Source organism: Archocentrus centrarchus, chromosome 24, assembly GCF_007364275.1.
Source record: "Archocentrus centrarchus isolate MPI-CPG fArcCen1 chromosome 24, fArcCen1, whole genome shotgun sequence".
In the NCBI taxonomy this organism is placed as follows: Eukaryota; Metazoa; Chordata; class Actinopteri; order Cichliformes; family Cichlidae; genus Archocentrus; species Archocentrus centrarchus.
The window spans coordinates 27,538,561-27,559,061 of record NC_044369.1 but is presented as its reverse complement, the minus strand read 5'-3'; the positions used below and the strand labels follow the sequence as shown (position 1 = coordinate 27,559,061).

Sequence of the window (20,501 nt, the reverse complement as noted above, 5' to 3'; positions counted from 1 at the left end):
GACTCTGTCTGATAGGCAATTATCTCCACTGCTAATGTCCGAGACTGAGCATCTCATCAGGGACCGGTCCAATTCGCTCCTGCACCGTTTCCCCTCGCCTTCATCTCCTGCTGGGTGTGAATGAGGACACACAAATATATTCTGCTCAGTTCAGTAATGTGTGTTTGTGGGTGTATGTGTACACATATCCCCACAACTGTCTACTCATTAGCAAGCAATTAGGCTGATGCCTCTTTGAAATGTTACTTAGTGAGACTTTGGTTGACAAGGCAGTGAGCAGCATGGAAGTATAAACAAGAATGAAATGTAAGGGGAGGGTGGGTTGGAGAGTGGGGAATTTAAACTTTACCTCCATTTAATGAGGCAGACCAGTTTAAGGCCACCAGTGACCTGTTCAGAGTGGGTGTTCTGGTTCGGTTCACATCTGCCCCTTTATATGGATTCTTTACCTGTTCTGCACACCCAAAGGGAAACATTATAACAGAGCTGAGCAGCTAAAGTGAGTGAAAGAGGCCTGATGTGAAAGCTAACATCTTCTGGTGTCTGAAACTAACCGTAACCTAACCCCACCCCTTAATGGTTTGCTGGTGGCCTGATGGATGCTAAGATGAACTGCCTTGAGTACACCTGGACAAAAAACTCCTAAAAGACGGAGCGGTGGAGTCGGTTCATAATGTTTAAATGCAGTGAAATAAATTTCCCCTTTGGCTAAAGGAGACAGTCGAGGAGCAACAAGGGAGATAAAGTGATGGGGGCAGTTTGAAAAGGCTACAGAAGCGGTCCTCTGTGGTGCTTGTACGGCTGGTGGGATGCTAAACAACAAAATAATACAGTGAAGGCTCAAAATTCACAATCACAAACATTTCAAAGAACAAAAATCTACTTTCTCAGTGATCACTCTGATTTCAGCTCAGGCGATATTATCACCGCTCCTGGCTGAAGGTTCATCCCTTCATAATAAAGTGAGTGGGAATACGGCAGCACCAGCAGCCTTGCTGCAGTCAGTCCCAGAGGCATCAGAGGCCACGAGGAGAAAAATACAAAATACACTCGAGCCAACAATGCAGTAAATAGTTAAATATGTTTTCCTCACAGGACATCTGTGTTTGTGTGCATCTACGTGTGTGGCACTGAAATGTGTGAAGTCTTAACAGTCATGCAAAACAAGCTGTTTTTCAGTACTGTGTGGAATACAATATGTCCGTGTACAGTATGTACTCCAGCGAACATGAACATCTCTTTACAAACCTCATGTTCTGACATTCATGTGGCTGCTGCTTTTACTCCGAACACCCACCTAAACATTGCATTGAGGGTCTTTTTTTCCCACCAAGTAACTTACACAATATTAGTGTTGTGACTGGTGTGTGTGTGTGTGTGTGTGTTTTCATTTATTTTACCGACACCATGACAGTGTCTGTCCAGTTAAATAACAGAACATCTACTAAAGTGTGCCCACATACCTTATAAAAAAAAAAGGAGGTGTTAGAAGTTCAGTAATAAATGCTCAGGTGACTGGCTGACGTACATTAGCTGTAGCTAATGAACAGACAAATTAGCAAACGTGGGCCTTAATTTCATTTTAATCACCATCTACAGTGTATTATTAAAAACTCTGACTCTGCTTCAGAGTGCTGGGCACATTTACACAGTTGCACAGTAACAGTAATGTCATTAAAATGTGGACTGGCCAAGATCGGATATTCTTTTGGAACGATCTGAATTGATCACATGTTGCTATGGAAGCTACACAAGCTTTCATTCTCTTTATCATTTCCTCTTTGCCTTTCCTGTCCTAACCCCTCTAAACACCTTTCTGTTGAGTTCATAGGTTCAGTCACTCATTTTTGGTCATATTGAATAATAAAATGTTTAATTTGTAAATCTAGTTACTTAAACTAAATTTAAGGAAGTGATTCCTCCACTGTTATCTTCTTCAGTGCCAACACAGTAGAGAGCAGCTGCCTAAACTCTGCTCCCACAGAGTTTCACGTCCTCACTGCCTACGACTCTGGATACGGTGGCTCCTCTGAGAAAGACAAACGCTGCGTAAACTGCGCAGTGTGTCCAGTTTCTCAGCAAAAAGAGCAGCTGCAAACACAGCGGTGGAGACCTGGTCTGATTTTTATTTAATTTTTCATTTTTTTGGCAATTATACGCATAATCGCACGGTCCCTGAATCTGCACGTTTAATAGATTAAGATGCTTCATTATGTCGCAGGGAAAGGCCGACTGCCGGTGATTTAAACCTTTACCGCTTCACCGTCTGTGTTACGGTGCTTATGATGCGTTCTGTCTTCAGGACTTTGCTGCGCAGTGTTTCCTGCTGTGTGACGCAGTGATGCACTGTCAGCTCACCTGTGCAGGTCTCCCTCTGCACCTTCTCCCATGTGGTTTACCTCTGTCAGTGAACAGCTCCTTTGCCTTTCACCTGTTTGGAAAATCCCCATTTTCCACTTTTCATTTGGGCATTTTTGGGGTCAGACTAGTTTAAATGTCACTGTAAAAAGTGCTGACCGATGTGTAATTGGCAACGCTGGAAAAGGGGTTAGTGAAGGCAACAGCTGTTGCAGTGCATCATGGGATTTGCAGTATAAGTGGGAGCGCTATTCTGTTAATCATAGCCAGATGGAATTACCTAGCGAGCCGAATATAATTATATCGCGGGCCACATTCAGTCCGCGGGCCTTGAGTTTGACACGTGCTTTAAACCATCAATGTGCCTTTCAGACCTATTCCTACAAGACTGCTCAAAGATGACTCACCATTAATTAATGCTTCAATTTTAAATATGATTAATCTATTTTCAGTCTTTATTAACAGGCTATGTACCACTGGCCTTTAAGGTGACCACTTAAATCGATGGCCCTTACTTGATCAGCTGACTCAGTGAATTATTTTATCCTTTTATTTCAAATATTCTTGAAAGAGCAGTTGTCAAACAGTCAGCTGATCATTTATTTGAAGTGTTTCAGTCAGGATTTAGAGAACATCACAGTACAGAAACAGCATTAGTGAAGGTTAAGAATGATCTTCTCATGGCCTCTGACTATGGACGCATCTCTGTGGACATCAGTGCAGCATTCGTTCCTTTGAATATAATGATTTACTGCTGAGATTAGATCAAACCGCTAGTATTACAGGAAATGTGCTGCGGTGGTGTGAATCATATCTATCTGATGTTCCACGTGGTTTCCGTGCTGGCAAAAGTACTTTTTCTATTAAATACTGCTCAAAATAATTAACGTAACACTTTTTAATCAGAGTTTAGCATCAATTCAGGTAAACTTCTGGGATATTGATCTGCTCAGTTAAGTAACAGACGGGGTTGTTAATCAGTTTTAGCCGCTTTGGTGTTTATGAAATTAACAATAGGTGCACTAGAGGAGCAACAATGAGACAATCCTCAAAACAGGAATGGTTTTACAGGCGGAGGCCATTCACATTTTTTCCTCCTCATCTTTTTAACTAGTTTTGCATTTGGCTAGGGTCAATGTCACTGCTGGCAGCACAAGGCGATAACTGGACCCTACAGAGGCTGCACAGGTCTGACTCCTCCAGGATGGCACATCAATATGTGCCATTGCCAAAAGGTTTGCTGTGACTCCCAGCGCAGTCTCAAGAGCATGGAGGAGATTCCAGGAGACAGGCAGCTAGTCTAGGAGAGCTGGACAGGGCCGGAGAAGTCCTTAACCCATTAGCAGGATCGGTATCTGCTCCTTGGTGCAAGGAAGACCAGAATGACCTACAAAATGACCTCCAGCAGCCACTGGTGTGAATGTCTCTGACCGAACAATCAGAAACAGACTTCAGGTTAATTATTAGCTCAGTGCTTCTGCAGCAGTCATGTAACCAGCATGACTGAGGATGACACTGAGCAGATGCAGTCATTTTTGATCATGATGTGTCCTTCAGTGTGCACATTAAACAAATATCTAGGACTGCCTATATTAATTTGCACAATCTCTCTAAAATTAGAAACCAGTCTCAGAGTGATGCTGAAAAGCTAAGTAACTCATTATTACCAGGTCACTCTAAAAGCTCCCTGAAAAGCCTTCAGCTGATCCAGAACACTGCAGCTAGAGTACTGACAGAGACTAGAAGGAGAGAGCAGATTTCCACCATATTAGCTTCTTTTTATTGGCTCCCTGTTACATCTAGAGTTGAATTTAAAATCCTTCTGGTCACATACAAGTTCTTGAACAACTGATGGTGCTGTCGTATCTTAAAGACCTCATAGTACATTAATATTCTAACAGAGGACTTCACTCTCAGACTACAGACTTACTTCTGGTTCCTGGATTTTTCAAAAGTAGAATGGGAGGCAGCACCTTCAGGTTTCAGGCCCATCTTCTGTGGAACCAGCTCCCAGTTTGGATTTGGGAAACAGACAAGGCTCTAGAGTCAGGGCTGGATCAGGTGACCCTGAACCATCCCTTAGTTATGTTGCAATAGGCCTAGGCTGCCTGGGGGGCCTTCCCATAATGCACAGAGCATTTCTTGTGTGTTTATACAGACATACTGTATTTAATCATCAGTAATGATTAAACTCTGACTCTCTCTCCCACAATGTGTCTTTTGTCCTTTCCCCCCAACTGGTCACGACAAATGGCCGACCCCTCCCTGAGCCTGGCTCTGCTGGATGTTTTTTCCTGTTAAGTGGAATTTTTTTCTTTGCCACTGTTGCCAAGTGTTTGCTCATTCTTGGTTGTTTCTTTCTAATATTGTAGGCTTTTTACCTTATAACATAAAAGGCCTTGAAGTGACTGCTGTGAATTTATTAATAAAATTGAACTGAATAACACAATATAACAGGGTTTCCCTTCTCATCAAAAGCTACTTTCAGCTGCTCCCTCATTCACCAAGGGTCACTCCACGTCTTTTGAATTAGCAGCTTTTTATGCCAGATGACTTTCCTGATGCAACCCAAAGAGATTTATGCTTGTTAGATAAGTGTTTAAACCACTGCACTATGGGGCCACGCTCTGTATATCACATCAACATGTCTACAAATCTTTAATTTTACGATGGTGCATGTCCATATTAAACATGGCCATAATTTCATATAATGAGGTCAGTGTATATACAAATAATCCCTGTGAGCCAAAAGCTCAGACTGCTCTAAATGCTCTGTGTCAGACAGCTTTTTTCTGGGCTTGGCTCTGTATGATGTCAACAAGGGCGGATATCTTTGATAAGGTCATCTCAGTCTTTGAGCACACACCTGCTGTTCACACCTTTCTCTTTAAAAGGCACAGCCAGTGAATGCAGAAGTTCGTTTGAAGGGGGGTGCTGAAACACCTTGTTTCATAGTGGATGAAATGAGGGACCACACTAAGGCTCAGTATGAGATAAATTAGAATAATGTTAAACTCTGAATCATGCAAAGCTATTTTAATATAGTCCAAAAATAAACAATGACATAGTTCAGTTTTGCAAAGGAATGGTTCCCAAAGAAGATCCTACTTCTGTTCCCCGTTTTCTTTAGCTAGCCTGTCGTAAAATAATAAAAACACAAGTACAGATTCTTAAAAAAACACCTTTTCAAACCCACCAGAACTCCAATAAAAACAGCACTACCTTTCTCCAGAACCATGTTTTTAAGGGTAAAAACAATTCCTCCATGTGATGTGACACTTGTCATAAATTATCTCCTCCAAGCTGTTGAGATTGCTCCTACACATCTGCGAGTGTGTGGGTGTGTGTGTCTGTGTCAGTAAGAGGGGAAACAACACGAGTGCAACTTTTGCATAAAGTTTACTGTGCAGGAGGGATGGATTGACAGAGATGCCGAGAGATGGCACCTGAATGTGTCTGCATGAAGAATGTGCCCGATGTGAGGTTCCTCCCCGAGGGAGCAGGCTGACAGCAACTGCTAATTAGACTGCCTGGTTTCAAGAAAGAAAGATGGAGACGGAAAGAGTGGAAGGAAGAATAGTAAGCTGAGAGACAATATGCAAAAGTTGGGGAAAGACAGATCATATCGACAATTTCTGTAAGAATGTGTTCGAGAGATTGTGGCGTTGGCTGTTCAGTATGAAACCAGCAAACCGCCAGATTAACAAGACAAGGATGTTGATAGAAAAATGAGAGAGCTTTTTTTTTATTCCAAAAGCAAAATGCATGCATAGTGCATGGAAAATTTGATATTTTTAGTCATATTTATGCACGTTATATAGAAATTGGTAGTCAAACTCAGATGGTTATCAGTCTATCGGCACTATTCGTTCACACACACACACACACACACACACACACGCACAAACACAAACACACACACACACACACACACACACACACACACACACACACACACACACACACACACACACACACACACACACACAGTTAGAATGTTTTAGGAATTACAAATGCTGCCACCATGTGCGGTGGCTCACTAGCTAACCAAACTTTAATTGTCGAGGACAACTCTTGCAAAGAGTGCAGAGCCACATACCAAGATGCCAAGATGTGGGTCAAAATGAGTAAGAGTGCTCTGTTTCTCTATTATGAGCTTTCCCCATTCCACAGGCTTTCTAGGGTTTTCAAGGCCCCTGGGAATCCAGTGGAAAACGAAAACATCAAGTTGAACCCATCATAAAAACTTTAAGAGCAACTAAAACTTTAACAATGCCTTTAATGAACGTGTATTTTGGAAAGTATTAATGCAATTCAAGGCCACATTTCCATGTTAAAATGGACTGCAGTGATGCGTTTCATGTAAGAAGAAGGAGGGGAATGGGGGAGGGGCGGGTTAAGGAAATGTGGGAGAGAGAGAAGAAAGGGAAGGGAAAAGAAAATTAGATGGAACCTTTTGTACCCATTTCCCCGCTGGTTTCTTTGATACGTTCAGCATTGCATAATGATATGCAAATATGACAAAATATGAAAGTGGTACTGAGTGGGGAAATCTGGTCTAATGCACTGTTTTCAGAGTTTTGAAAATGCCTTTCAAGCTGAAGAATCCTTTTCATTTGCCTCTTACGAAATCCTCATTCAGCCATCTCTCCACTGTTCTGTCTGCCAGCTTCCATCTTAAACTCTTTCACCCAGTTTGCAAATTTTTTCACAAGTCTTGATCTTTCTCCAACTTTTCTCCCCTCCTTCTGACGCCCATCCCCAAGCATGTACGTATAGACGTCAATACTCCTGAGAAGCCATACAGTCCAGAGCTCTTAAGTCAATGTCACCCTCAGACTCACTGCTGGTGCCGTAGCAGTGTGCATTATTAGGAACCAGCTGTAAAAGCTCAGAGGACCCTGGGGAGAGGGATTTAGAGGGGTGGAACTGATCCTGAAGCAACTTCACTGAGGGCAGGTTTCCCATGCTAACCAGCCCTGAAGAACATCTTTCTCCACAACGTCCCCTGATTGGTGCTGGGAGTGGGAGAGTAGAACATACTTATGTGTTAGCAGGGTAGCAGATAGAGATGAGATTGGGATGAAAAAAATAAAAATAAACAAAATAAAAACAGGCCAAGGCATAGACTCTGTTAGTACAAGTAACTTTGCATTATAAATGCAAACCACAGCTGTAAAACTTAAGTTTACATTCCCTGCACATCCAGTTTGTTTACCAGACAGCCTGGGAGAGCTGGGGATGTATGTATAATCCAGGGTATTAATCTGTGAACTGGCTATTGTGAAAATATAATATTCTGTAAGCGGAAATAAATAAATGTTCCTCTTCAAATAGCTCACTGAATGCACAGAAATGTTAAGAGCCTAAATCCTGGCATTAGCCCCCCCTCCCCAAAAACAAAAAAAACAAAACTTTAAATCATATCAGGGATAAACTGAACTGGGTGTGACCAGAAGTGGGCCTGAAGGCAAAGGCAACAATAAAAACTGCATTATTCGCATCCAAAAATCTGCTGAACTCTTTGGACATGAAACCAGAAGGCTGGTCCCACACAGTGTGTAAAATATTAGCCACCAGTAACCCCTTAAATGCAGCATAAACTGTCCTTGTTGTGTTGTATCATGCCATTTGACTGAAGCGGGTGAATGAAATAATCAGTTGGGTGTATAATACTTTGAATAGGGTTTCATTTTTGCTTTTCTCAGCATTTATCACACATTTGTTGATTACTGTACCATCAGGGCCGAGCATCTTAATGACCCAACATCCCCATGAAATCTACACACTAACTGCCATGTCCAGCAGAACTGAAATGCCGCCTACAGACGACCTCTCACTGTCATTTCTTATTCCTAAAACTCTTACCCACATAACTAAATCCACAAAAGTACTTTAACAAGTAGATTACACATGTTGTCCTCCATGAGATTCTATCCCTCACTTTATTATGTGGATGTGAAAATGATCCTCTTTAATCGTGGCACCACAGAACCGACAATTCAAATGTGGAACATCTGTCTGAGAACGAAAGCTTCAAAGTGTCTTAAGTTTAACATACAAGTTAGTCTCTGAGATGAACACATCGCTTTGTGGTGAATTAAGAAGGGATAGCAGACCAAACAGGAAGTGTTGGACCTTTATGGTCTTTGATTTTGGCATTGGAGCGTTATCCAACCATTTTTGCATTAATTCCCAAACAATTCATGTTTGCAGTCCAGTTGGGATTGGCTTGCAGCTTTTTAAGTGTTGCTTCCTTCATGTGGATTACAGATCAGACTCGAAAAGCAAGATTTGTATCAGTAACAATGGGATCTATAAGGTCCATCTATTCAGTTTTATGTTAAAGCTGCTGGCAAAGGACCAGTAGTTTGGAGGTATTCTGCACCTGCTGTGACAGTGAGTTCTTTCAGGTAGCTTCAGTGTGTACGTAACTTACAGTAACTGCACACAGTGCCCACGTGAGTTGACACAATCGAAAGACTCAGTTGGCAATGCCTCCTCCGTCATCTGCTTTTGCACCCTCATGTTTTTGGGAACATTTTCTGCTCTTACTGTAACATAATTAGTTGCTGTCATCTTGTATGACCTTTACCTGTCTGACTTCTGCTCCACTACAACAGTGTGAGGAGCCACAGCGTTGGCAAAACTGAGCGCAGGAAAAGCAGACGCTAGCATGAATAACACTAAAGACTCCCACAGTGAGCTAAAATAAAACAGGGGCAAACAAATTAGTTTATTTTTCATTTTACCTTAAATACAAATTGTGTAGTTTTATATATTTTATGTATTCATTTTATTTTTTAAACTTTTGACTCCCAGCCTCTTCCTCTGAGTGAGGAATAAAGCTAATTAAGCTAACACCGGTATCAGATTCATAATTGGTATCTGCAGAAACTCAGAGCAAAACGATTCATATCAGAGCCGAAAAAGCTGAATTGGTGAATCCCTTCTGATGTCAACATACTGTCTTCTTGTGTGAATATAACCATTAATGTGACAACAATGATTTATTATTATCAGACTTGTTCTGTGTTAAAAGATTGTCATTGTTGACTGCTGACGGATCACTGAAAAGAGCTCTTTAAAAAAGTGAATTATTTTCTAACAGATCATTATTTTACTAGAACAGAGTAGAAAATGTTTGGCATCTCTGGAAGGTTGAAGTTTGGGTTAAGATGCTTGTGGAAAACTGATAAATGATGCTTCCAGATCAGAGCTGCTGATGACACGAGTTAATGATGTGTCTCTGCATGTTTTCAAATTCACATTCATTTAGCAATATGATGTACATTATAATGCACATCTTATTGACTGAGCTTGTATTAAACATCCAGCAGTTTGAGGTTTTAGAGCTGAATGTTTAGAAACGGCTTGCATTGTTAATATTATCATTTACAGGCAAATTATAGCTTCCACATTTACCTATGTTTGTGGCTTGTCACTTCTATTTTATTTATAACCGGATTCAAGGGTGTTTTTTGTGTAAAAGATGAGTCATTCATACTTAACGCTTTGGCCTGAAGTACTATAATAGGAGTCTGCTTGTCAGCCAGGAAGTGAGAAGAGGAGGGCATACAAGATTAGACTGTTGCCAGCTGCTTGATTCAAAATGAATGGAAAGAGAAACAGTGAAGAAACAGGAAAGCACACTGGGACAGACAGAATCTCTTCTTGTAATGTTTTGGGTTGTGTGGCATTTTTCCACCCCAAAACCCCCCCCCCCCCCCCCCCCCCCCCCCCCCCCCCCCCCCCCCCCCCCCCCCCCCCCCCCCCCCCCCCCCCCCCCCCCCCCCCCCCCCCCCCCCCCCCCCCCCCCCCCCCCCCCCCCCCCCAACACAGTAGAGTAAGACAGTAAGACAATCATGAAAGAAATCTGTAAAGAAAGCGTGTATGAATAAAAGAAGGGAGTGCAGACCTACCGCATGGAGTGGGTTGCCCTGATCGATTGGCACCTTGAAATCAGCCTGAAGCTCATCAAAAGCTGTTATCTGACACAGAGAGAGGGAAAGAAATGATGGCTGTATAAGTAGTCAGATAGAGGGACTGTACAAACATTTCTCACTTTGAAAGAACATCGTTATTTCACACAAAACAGCCTCTAGGCCTCAGATTTATACTCCAATCTGGGCTGCAGAATGCAGTGTTATTAGACTGTCTTTGCTTTATGCTAAATAAGGAAAATTAATCATAACCATAGATATCTGCATTACTTTTCAAATCCAACAGAAAAAACCCCACTGTGTATGTATCCAAAGATTCACATATTTAACTGTACTTTGCCATAAAGCTCAACTGCTTTCCATATAAATAAATAAAGTTTATTTTGATGGACACTATCCTGCAGCTATTATTCCTCAGTCTGAAAATAATCCCCAACAAATCCACTCTTTGCCAAAGTTGCCAATGCACCCAAAAATGACAGAAGATTGTCAGTCCGTACGTTAATGCTTTAAGCCAAATGTGAGAATACAAATCAGTTCAGTTTAATTCATTTCCGTGTATATCGCATAATCACAACAAGTGTCTCAAGAATGCCAATATCATTTCATGCCTACAGCAACACATTTCCACCAAAAGTACCTGAACTTTCAGTCCCTGAAGCACACACACACACACACACACACCTGAGTCTCAGAACATTTCAAGAACCTGAAAGGTTACTCAGTTATATATATATATATATATATATATATATATATATATATATATATATATATATACATCCATTTATCCATCTTATTCTCTGTACCTGGGTCTGCCCTAGAATCTCCGTCTCATTGGATATGACCAAAACTTCTAGGAGGCAAACAGAAAGACATCCCAGTCAGATTCCTGAACACCTGAAGTGGCTCCATTCAATGCAAAGGAGCAATGGCTCTATTCTGAGACCCTCCTGAGTCTCAGAATAGAGGTGCTATCCTTTAAAGGTGAGAGCCCAGACAAAGGCAGAGGCAGAGGCTTTGGCAACCGTATCCCTGCCTGCTGTCCTTTAAGGAAATTAGAAAAAATTTGTATGAAAAAAAAAATTGGGTTTGGAGTATAACATGCCCATCCACCATTTGAAAACAGCCCTTCAACCTTATCATCACTGACACAACCTGTCACAGTTAATCAGATCTGTCCACAAGTTACATTTAGCCATTGACCCACTGCTGCACTGTGGGTCTTAGTGTAAGTCTTAATGATAACAATGCTATTGATGAATAGCAGAGAAAATTTGCAACAGTTCTGTTGGCGTATGTGCTGCAATAGAAGCAATTGCCACAACAGACACAGATGCCACTGCTTGACTAGCTGGGCCTCATGAGGCAATGAGAGAGACAAAGAGACACTGTTGGAAAAGATTATTTCTGAGTGTATCCATGAGATACTCTGTATCTCCAGTGTCTGTATACCATGGGAGAACTGTAAGCTGTGAGAGCAGCATCAGTACATATATCAGTATGTGTGTGTGCGTGAGTGTGTGCAGAGTGAGTAAAATTTGATTTCTGTTTGTGTGCTATAAAATGATATCCATGCATGATCTATTATATGAGCAAGAAACCAGCGAAGCAGTATGGTATGTGTTTGCACATGTGAATGTGTGTGTATGGGGAATTAACAGCGATTGACAGAGGTTCGCACCAATCTTGGTTATTTCCCTGGGCTCTCTCCTGCACTGACAGGCAGCTCTTTACATGTTATTTCCCAGTGGATCCTGACAGTGATCGTGGCTCATTGCCTTGCTCTGTTACACCATGTTAGCTTCCCCAGGCTGTTCCTATGGATGACACACACATACACACTCCACACACACACACACACACACTGTATGTACATGCCCAAGAACACACTCTTCCATAGAGATACATCATGAAGCAGAAAATTATCACCTATACATTCTTATGAGCGCCACATGAAATGAAACCCTGGATGTTGTGAGCAGATGTCGTCCTTAAAGGATCATTCACAGTTAGAAAAACAAAACAAACATCAGAAATTAGAGTATTGTATGCAAAATAAAATTTAATGCCTCTCATTCAGGAAGGGGTTAGATTGAAAGCATATGGCAAATAGACTGGTGCTTATATAGTGCTTTTCTACTCTTACTGAGCAAGCAAAACACTTTGACACTACAAGCTGAATAGAGTGCTTATGTAATGCCTCCAGTATCCTCTAGATGTGCCTTGTGGTTACGTTCATTTCGGTTTCTTTGGCGATGACTCCCAGAAGTGTCCTATCATATATCCAAATCATCTGGAACTGATGGAGCAATGCCTCCGCTTTAAGGCAGCACTTTGCATCTTCAAACTTGTGCCACAGGCCAGCTAATCAAATCGGACTTTTAAAGTATCAACAGAGAGCAAGGTGGGTTTGCAGCGCATCATTTCACATCAAAATTGGGGAGAAGGGAGAAGTTTGATCACTATGGTTGAGTAATCGCTTGGTTTTATATAATCAAAGTCAAAAACAGCTAATCATGCTCATGTGAACTGCTAATTACTAATTATTATAGTTATTACTATAATGTTCACCTCAGCCGAGACCACTCCTCAAATGTCAGGAACCCTCCTCATCAATGATTCCAGGAGATTTGCTCGCATGGTTGAAGGTGACCTCAGCCACACTACAAAGGGAACAAAATCTGGTAGCTTTTATCTATGATCTGATTCTTTCAGGTTTTACCTGCAGATACAATCAAAACATCATTTAGACTGAGCTGTAAATTCAGAGCTTTCACCTCTTGGACCCCCTTTCGGAGAATTCCATGTTAGATGGGTTAGTGTGTCTCATCTGGCTCCTGGCTGGGTTACTCAAGGCAAACAAGGGTTACGGCCCCAGCATACTCGCTGCATTGTTGCTTCATGTGCCACCAGTAACGTCATCACACAGCCACAGCCTGTTATAATCACCATATGGCACAGGTAGCCACTGCAGTATTCTCTAAACACTAGGTATCCCACCCAGACAATAACTCCACATCAGTGCTGATATATATTAGGGGAAATTATGTGATGCCCTGTTGAATTTGTAAGTTTCCTCACTTAAAATTGTAATTTGTAATCTAATTTTTATGGTAGTTTCATTTAATGGAGAGAGACAGAATATCAACCAAAAATCCAGAAAAAAAAACATAAGCTATAAATTGATTTCCATGTCATTGAGTGAAGTACAACCCAGCTAGAATTCTGGCTCCCATAAATTGGCTGTATGTCCATGTGGCACTCTGATTAATCAATTACAGATACTCCTGATCTCAAATCATTATATGGATAAACCTGTCCACAGAGTCAGTTTCTTCCATTCCAACCTCTCCACCACTGTGTGCAAGACCAAAGAGCTGTCAAAGGACATCAGGGACAAGATGCACAAAACTGGAATGGATTTCAAGACAATCAGCAAGAAGCTTGATGAGTGATGAACTGTTTGTGCAGTTATTCAGAAATGGAAGAAATATAAAATGACAGTCCCGCCACCCTCAGTCTGGAGCTCCATGCAACATCTTGCCTCATGGGGGCAGGATGACCATGAGAAAGGTGGTGGATCAGCCCAAAACTACATGGGAGGAGCTTATTAATAATCTGAAAGCAGTTGGGACCACAGTCCCCAAGAACACCACCGGTAATAATAACCCAAAACATATCACCAATGCAACAAAGGAGCGGCTAAAGAAGAAGCACACTGAGGACATGGAGTGGCCTAGCCACTCCGGTCTCCAGACCTCAATCCTATAGAAAATCTGTGGAGGGAGCTGAAGCTTTGAGGTGACAAGCAGCAACCAGGAAACCTAAAGGATTTAGAGAGTTTCTGTGAAGAGGAGTGAACCAAAATCCCTCCTAAGATGCATGCAAACCTGGTGACCAGCTAAAATGTCTTACCACTGTGCTCACCAACAAGCACTTCTCTACTGAGTACTAAGTCATGTTTGCTTGGGAATCAAGTGCTTATTTTACTCAATGACATGCAAATCAATTTATAATTTTTAATGTAATGTGTTTTTTTTTTCTAGAGTTTTGGTTGATGTTCTGTTTCTCTCCATTAAAACAAAACTAAAAAAATTAGAGACTGTTCACTTCCTTGGAAGTGAGTAAATTTACAAAGGCAGCAGGAGTTTAAATAATTATTTCCCCACTGTAGGAGAAGAAGGAGTCAAAACCGGAAGCAAATAAAATAAAAAAATAAAAAAGTTTTTTCCACAAAGTCTTATCTTTTCAAACTGTTGCAGCATCTCTCTCTATATAATCGGTGAATTTCCGAGCTTCTGTACTGACATACTGTATCATTAAAACAGCAGTAAAAACTGAGACAATGGTACAAGTAGGGATATAACTGTCTCCAACCCAGCTGCAGCGGCACAACATGGCAGGTTACAAAAATTGTTGCACTTCTGGCAGAACTGGCAGCTTGTGACAACAGCTGTGATGTCAATTTGATGTCAACTTTGTCGTACAGTACCATTCACCAGGCGCTGAATGGCGAATAAAATGGGGCCCTTAGGTGTCCGAAAAGGAGCAATTCAAGAAAATCGATGTCTGCGGAAAGCTTGGATTGTCTCAGTTAGGCACAGAACTATGATCTTCTTAAGTGAAGCCTAAGAGAAACATTCATCCTGAGGCAAAAAGGCCTGAGGCAAGAGTTTGGAGCAAGACAACTGAAGAAATCTTGTGAGGCGGCAAATTTCAAAGAAAGCTTGAATAATTTGGCCTTTGGATAACAAGTATATTCTCCTGAAGACAGGCCTGAAGAACTCGCTCAAAGGCAAAAAGGCTTTGAGTGAGGCAAGGGTCTGGAGCAAGAGCAACTCAAGAGTCCATTATTAAGTCAGAAGAAAGCTCAGTTTGCTTGGATTAGAGATACCAGTACAAGTAGGCATCTAACTGTCAATATTAGGCTACGTTCATACTGCAGGCCTTAATGCTCAATTCAGATTTTTTGTGAAATCCGATTTTTTTGGCATGGTCATTCACATTTCCAAATATAGGCGACTTGTAATGCCTAAAAGTGACCCGCATGCACAGTAGAGGACGCAACAATGTCACACGTGGCAAACGTGCTCAGTGTTTGCAGAAGTAAGTTTGCTTTTCCTCCCGCTTAGCAGGACGCAGAACGGTGACGTTTGTCGAGTATCAATGACCTGCAGGTTGGATGAATGCGACCTGTACAGACACAGGTCACATTTGAAAAGATCAGATATGTATCGGATTCAAGTGGCCTGGGTCGCATTTGTAAAAATTGGATCTGTGTTGTTCAGACTGTCATGAAAAGATCAGATACAGGTTGCATAAGGGCAAAAAATATCAGATTTGGGTCACTTCAGGCTGCAGTGTGAACGTAGCCATATATTCCATTCTCATCTTCAAACATTGCCTCTATCAATGACAGCGATGATGCTTGGCAACAACAATTAAATCAACTGCTTTTTCAAACAAGCAATTCCTCGTGCTACTATGTCTGACAAATCAGTCAGAGTGAGACATTCCACATTTCGAGAGTTAGCTTTGCAACTACAGTTTTATAATATCCAGTAGACCTGACAGTTGAAACTAAAAAGATTAGGCTATTCTGTAATAAAGTGTTATAATCCTTTCAGGGAAAATACACCAGAAAACAGAATTGTGCCCCTTTATCTCAGACTGTCCAGTCATGATCAGAAGCAACATTTGCCCCCGAGCTGCAGACCACAGAACCAAATCTCAAATCTGTGACATGCTCAAAGGGTGATTCCTGCTCCGGCTTTGCTGGCAATGGCTGTGTGTTCTGTTTTTGCAAATCCAGTCCTATTTTGATGTGGATGTTCACTGTAACAGACTGCTTTGAAGTCAGGGTTGGCTGGCAGAAACAGCCAAACTGGCACCCTCCCCTCCTCTTTTGGCATGCCGAATTCTCCATAAACAGTGTCTTTGAATGCAGACTGTGGCAACTAACAGACTGACACCTTGCTGTGTGTGTCTTTCATCATGGGGAAAGAGAGATCAGCCTAACTGGTTTGCTGAAGTAAATCTGCAGTTTCAACCAAAAGCAAGCTTTCTCTCCATCCAGGCATTCATATAGAAGCAACACAATTAAGAAATGTCAGCTGTAATATGAAATACTACTCTAACCCTAACTCTGCCCGTAATTTCTACATGGTGGGTGTTAAGAGGTAATGAACACCCAAGGATTAAAGTGGAACAATCAGGAAAGGCATTCTGGCACCTTCAGTTAATGTGCATTTAAATCAGGTAGTTCAACACCAAATGCTGTCAAACTAGATCATGTGCAGTCATTTAATTTTTATGTCCTGCTGACCACTGTAATCAAAGTTAATTTAGACGATATTCCAAAGTACAGTAAATAAGTGAGTAGAAGCATCTCAATATGACTGCTAACAGAACTTTGAATATCACTTTGGATTTAATTTTATGATGTTCTTTAGTAACCTAAGCAAAATCCTCATGCTTTACACAAGCCAGGGGTTTGAAACCAGCCTTGTTATGTCAGTTAATATCTGCTTATTTTACAATAGAGTTGGCTAAATGCACAAAGAGCAGTAAGCTTCAAAACCAGCACATCAGCTGTACACCAGCCTGTACACAAAGAAAATGAATCCAAACCTTTTAATAGAAATTATGTGACTTTTTTCTTAGTGAGTTATTTCCCCCGACTACACTGCTACACCAAAACGTAGGGTTCTCCCCACCTGCTGAATCCCCCTTCAGCCCCTATGAACTCTGAATGTGTTACGCTTCTATCTCTCCAGCTGGCGTCTTTTCTCCTTGAACATTAAACTATCCTCTCTCTTGCAGACTGCCCAGAGGTCACGTTCTCGCTGTCCATGAGCTGACTTGTCTTCTAATTGCCAAATGTTCCCATCAGATTAACGAGTATCTAAACCGAACACCTTGGCACAGAGAGACAGCTGGAAAAGGCAGTTTTCTTGATGCCCTGTGGGCCCTGTTGCATTCACACTCCAACCCTCCCACTGTGACGAGATCAAATGAAACAGATTTCTTCCTTTTCCAAATTTCTACATCAGCATTCTTTATGCACAGTTTACCTGTTAGGACTTTTTACAAGGTGCCAAAGGCAAATGATAACCACATATAATATGTTTACATAAAACAACCAATGTAGCCACACCATTTGAAAGGTCCAAGCAATTTCATAATTTAGAAATTAATAATTTTTTTTTTTTTTTTTAACTGGCAGGGGTAATGTTACCATGGAAACATTGATTCGAGCAGCACTTGCTTTCTTGACCTTACAGGCTGTTACTGAGCCAATATTGCAAAGATTCATCAGTGTTCCTACAAACCAAAGGCCACCAAAGAAGCAGAAACATGACTGACAGGAAAACGTATCAATGGGATACTTAGTATCTGCTGAAAGTACATGTCAGCAATTTACACAACACAGCGCTAAAAAAACCTTAAAGTGGACCGATGACCTTTTTCATTATTTTCTGTCATCTATATAGAGTTAGGGTCACAGTGATAATGCTCTAGAGAGCTTAGGCTGCACATTGGCCAACAACACACCAGTACCACAATTTCTATTATTCTGTTTCATGAAGCAAGCAAAAATAGAGTTGTTCCATTTCTGAGTATAAGGCCACTGCTACTGTACCTTTAGGTCTACTGTGGCTTCAAGTCAGTGGATAAGCTACATTAAGTCAAAGTGTCACTTTAGCTAACAGCATTTCTTCTGGTTGTTGTTTTCCTCAGTATCAATGTTCTCACCATTTCCCATTTACATACTCTAACACTGGGCCCTTAACATTCAAAATAATTTATTCATCTAAATTCCTTTCATTGCCAAAATAACCATAATGTTTGTAGGCTATGTGCTCAAACTCATGTCAGCACTGTGACATGAGGTCCACAAAGGAAATGGGAAATCCTAAAGCCTTTTTCACTCCTTTTATGCTCATATTACTCATGGTCAAGGTCCACGTATGTGCAGGTAAAAAAAGTTCAGGCTTGTCCATTTCAGATTGTTTTTGTTGTTTGTTTTTTTTTTTTTTTTTTTTGAAAAAAGACACTATTTATTGATGAAATGTCAGTTTTACCAGATTGAAAAAAAACCCTCTTGTGTGGTTTTTGGCAGTTACAATAAATGACATATTTCCATCATTAAAAATAAAACAGTCACAAAAATTAAAAAAAAAAAAAAAAAACCCAACACTATACAAATTATTGTTCTTAATTTAACAAGAGAACTGACCAGGGATTAGAGACTTTCAGGCTGGTCTAGTGAACATTAAGGATTTTCTAACCTGCAAACTGTTCTCAGTTCAGACTTAAGACCGCCACATATTTCAATTACACAGTACATTTGTACTGTATGATTTAAACAAACAAACAAACAAAAAACCCTTCATTGTAAGAATAATGATTACCCTTCATTTTCATTTCAGGAGGAAAAGAAAAATGCTCCACATGGTTTGGTTCAATATCTTAAAAACACTTCCTTACAATTCATTTGGTCAGCAGTGTGTTTAAATACACTTTCTGTAGTGGGAAATGTTGAATCAGTAAAACCTCCATGTATTATAAATATGAGCATCACCAAAATCCTACACAACAAACAGCAGAGCTCGACTGATATCTAGTATATAGGCCGATATTTTTTTTTTCTTTCAGACTCACAAAACACTTCCCAAACACTTTTTATGTATACTTATTTGAGTCCTTACTAAGATAATATCACAATGCAGTTTAAAAAAAGAATCTTGTTTTATTGTCATGACAAGTTTATGCTCATTTATGCTCTGCCAAAGTCTACTCGGATCAGCTGGATGTTTTTGCTGCGTTCCAAACACGCAGGGAAGTTGCAGAGTGGTATCTGGTAGACAAACAATGCAACATCATCATTCACAATGTGGATGAAGGGTCTTTCTCCCATCTCTTCTAACTTAATTTTCATTTATCTGCCATTAAAAATGCTGATACCAACAGATCGACAAATAGCTAATATCGGCCGATATACTGGCCCTTGCTGATATATCGGTCAGGCTCTGAAATTCAGTAGCATAATAATTAACAACAAAGATTTGCTGCTTGAATAGTTCCCCATTCAACAACCTCAGTGAATATGGCATCTAAAGGGTTTTCATCAAGTCTATGCTGGGAGTTCATTATAAAACAACCTTATTAAGAAAAAAGTAAAGTCTAATATTACTAAAGAGCTCACAGATAAAGTGAAGCTAGATTACAATCAAACTAATGACAGCTTTTCTTCACTAACAGTACACTACAGTTAAAGACCTTCGGATTCCCGGAGGAAATGCAGCCTTTTTACTTCGTTTAAAAATCCCCACTGTCTGGATGGAATAAGGGATGGAATTTACATAATTCATGATGCTACTTGTTCAACTAACTCTAAAAAACTAATAATATAATTCCTTTGACATTGAGTGCAATTTTTAGCCATTTCAAACTGAACGTCTAAGAAAACCAAAAACTGACTGTAAATTATACTTGTCTAATCTACTTATTTAGCAGCACAGCTGTGGTATTTATCTTGGATTTTTATGTTTACAACATTAATGTGAGAAACAGAGATTGGGGTCTACACCGACTCCCCGAGAAACAGACTTTTAAATAAATCAAAAGGTAAACAAAAAATAAAAGACAATTTCCCTGTCATAAAAAAACCCCTAATAGTGCAGTTTTTCTAACAAATTACAACATAGTCAGTGCTTTTATACCCTCACATATGTGGAAACATAATTACATGGAAATTACACTGGAGAAGAATAATTAATTATTGTAGGAAAAAGTTCAATACAAAGAAGGATTATTGTTTCTGTTTTAAGGTCATTTTTTCATGTTCTTGTCTATGAATTTCATTTATATCCATATAAGATGCTGCTTGTTGTACATCTATGTCTTTGTGAATTGTATGGGTGGGTGTACCAGACCCCAGAGGCCTGTACAATGAAGCACGATTTAGTCTTATAGAGATGACTTCAGGGTTAACCCGAGGTTTCTGTACTATGAAGGTAATTCACTTCTTACCAGGGTGTATCGCCCTGGTATCTTGTGCTGCAAACCTAATTTGCTCCAGAGGAGGTTATGCTCCAGGTTAGAGATCAGCAGGTACAAAACCACTGCCTACTGACCAATTAATTCTCTGGAAAATCCCTGAGACCTCTGAGCACAGACAGTAGGAGGTTCAAA

At 40.6% G+C, this 20,501-nt stretch overlaps 1 protein-coding gene across 2 annotated transcripts in view; it reads right to left on the bottom strand.

The window, feature by feature from the left end:
* The window catches only part of cnih3 (cornichon family AMPA receptor auxiliary protein 3), a 102,010-nt gene that overhangs the window by 63,659 nt on the left and 17,850 nt on the right, over nucleotides 1-20,501 (bottom strand). For both annotated transcript variants that reach the window (XM_030721821.1, XM_030721822.1), the window contains exon 2: nucleotides 10,281-10,349. In XM_030721821.1, the coding sequence (XP_030577681.1) occupies nucleotides 10,281-10,349 (69 nt within the window). The remainder of the gene's footprint in view (nucleotides 1-10,280; nucleotides 10,350-20,501) is intronic.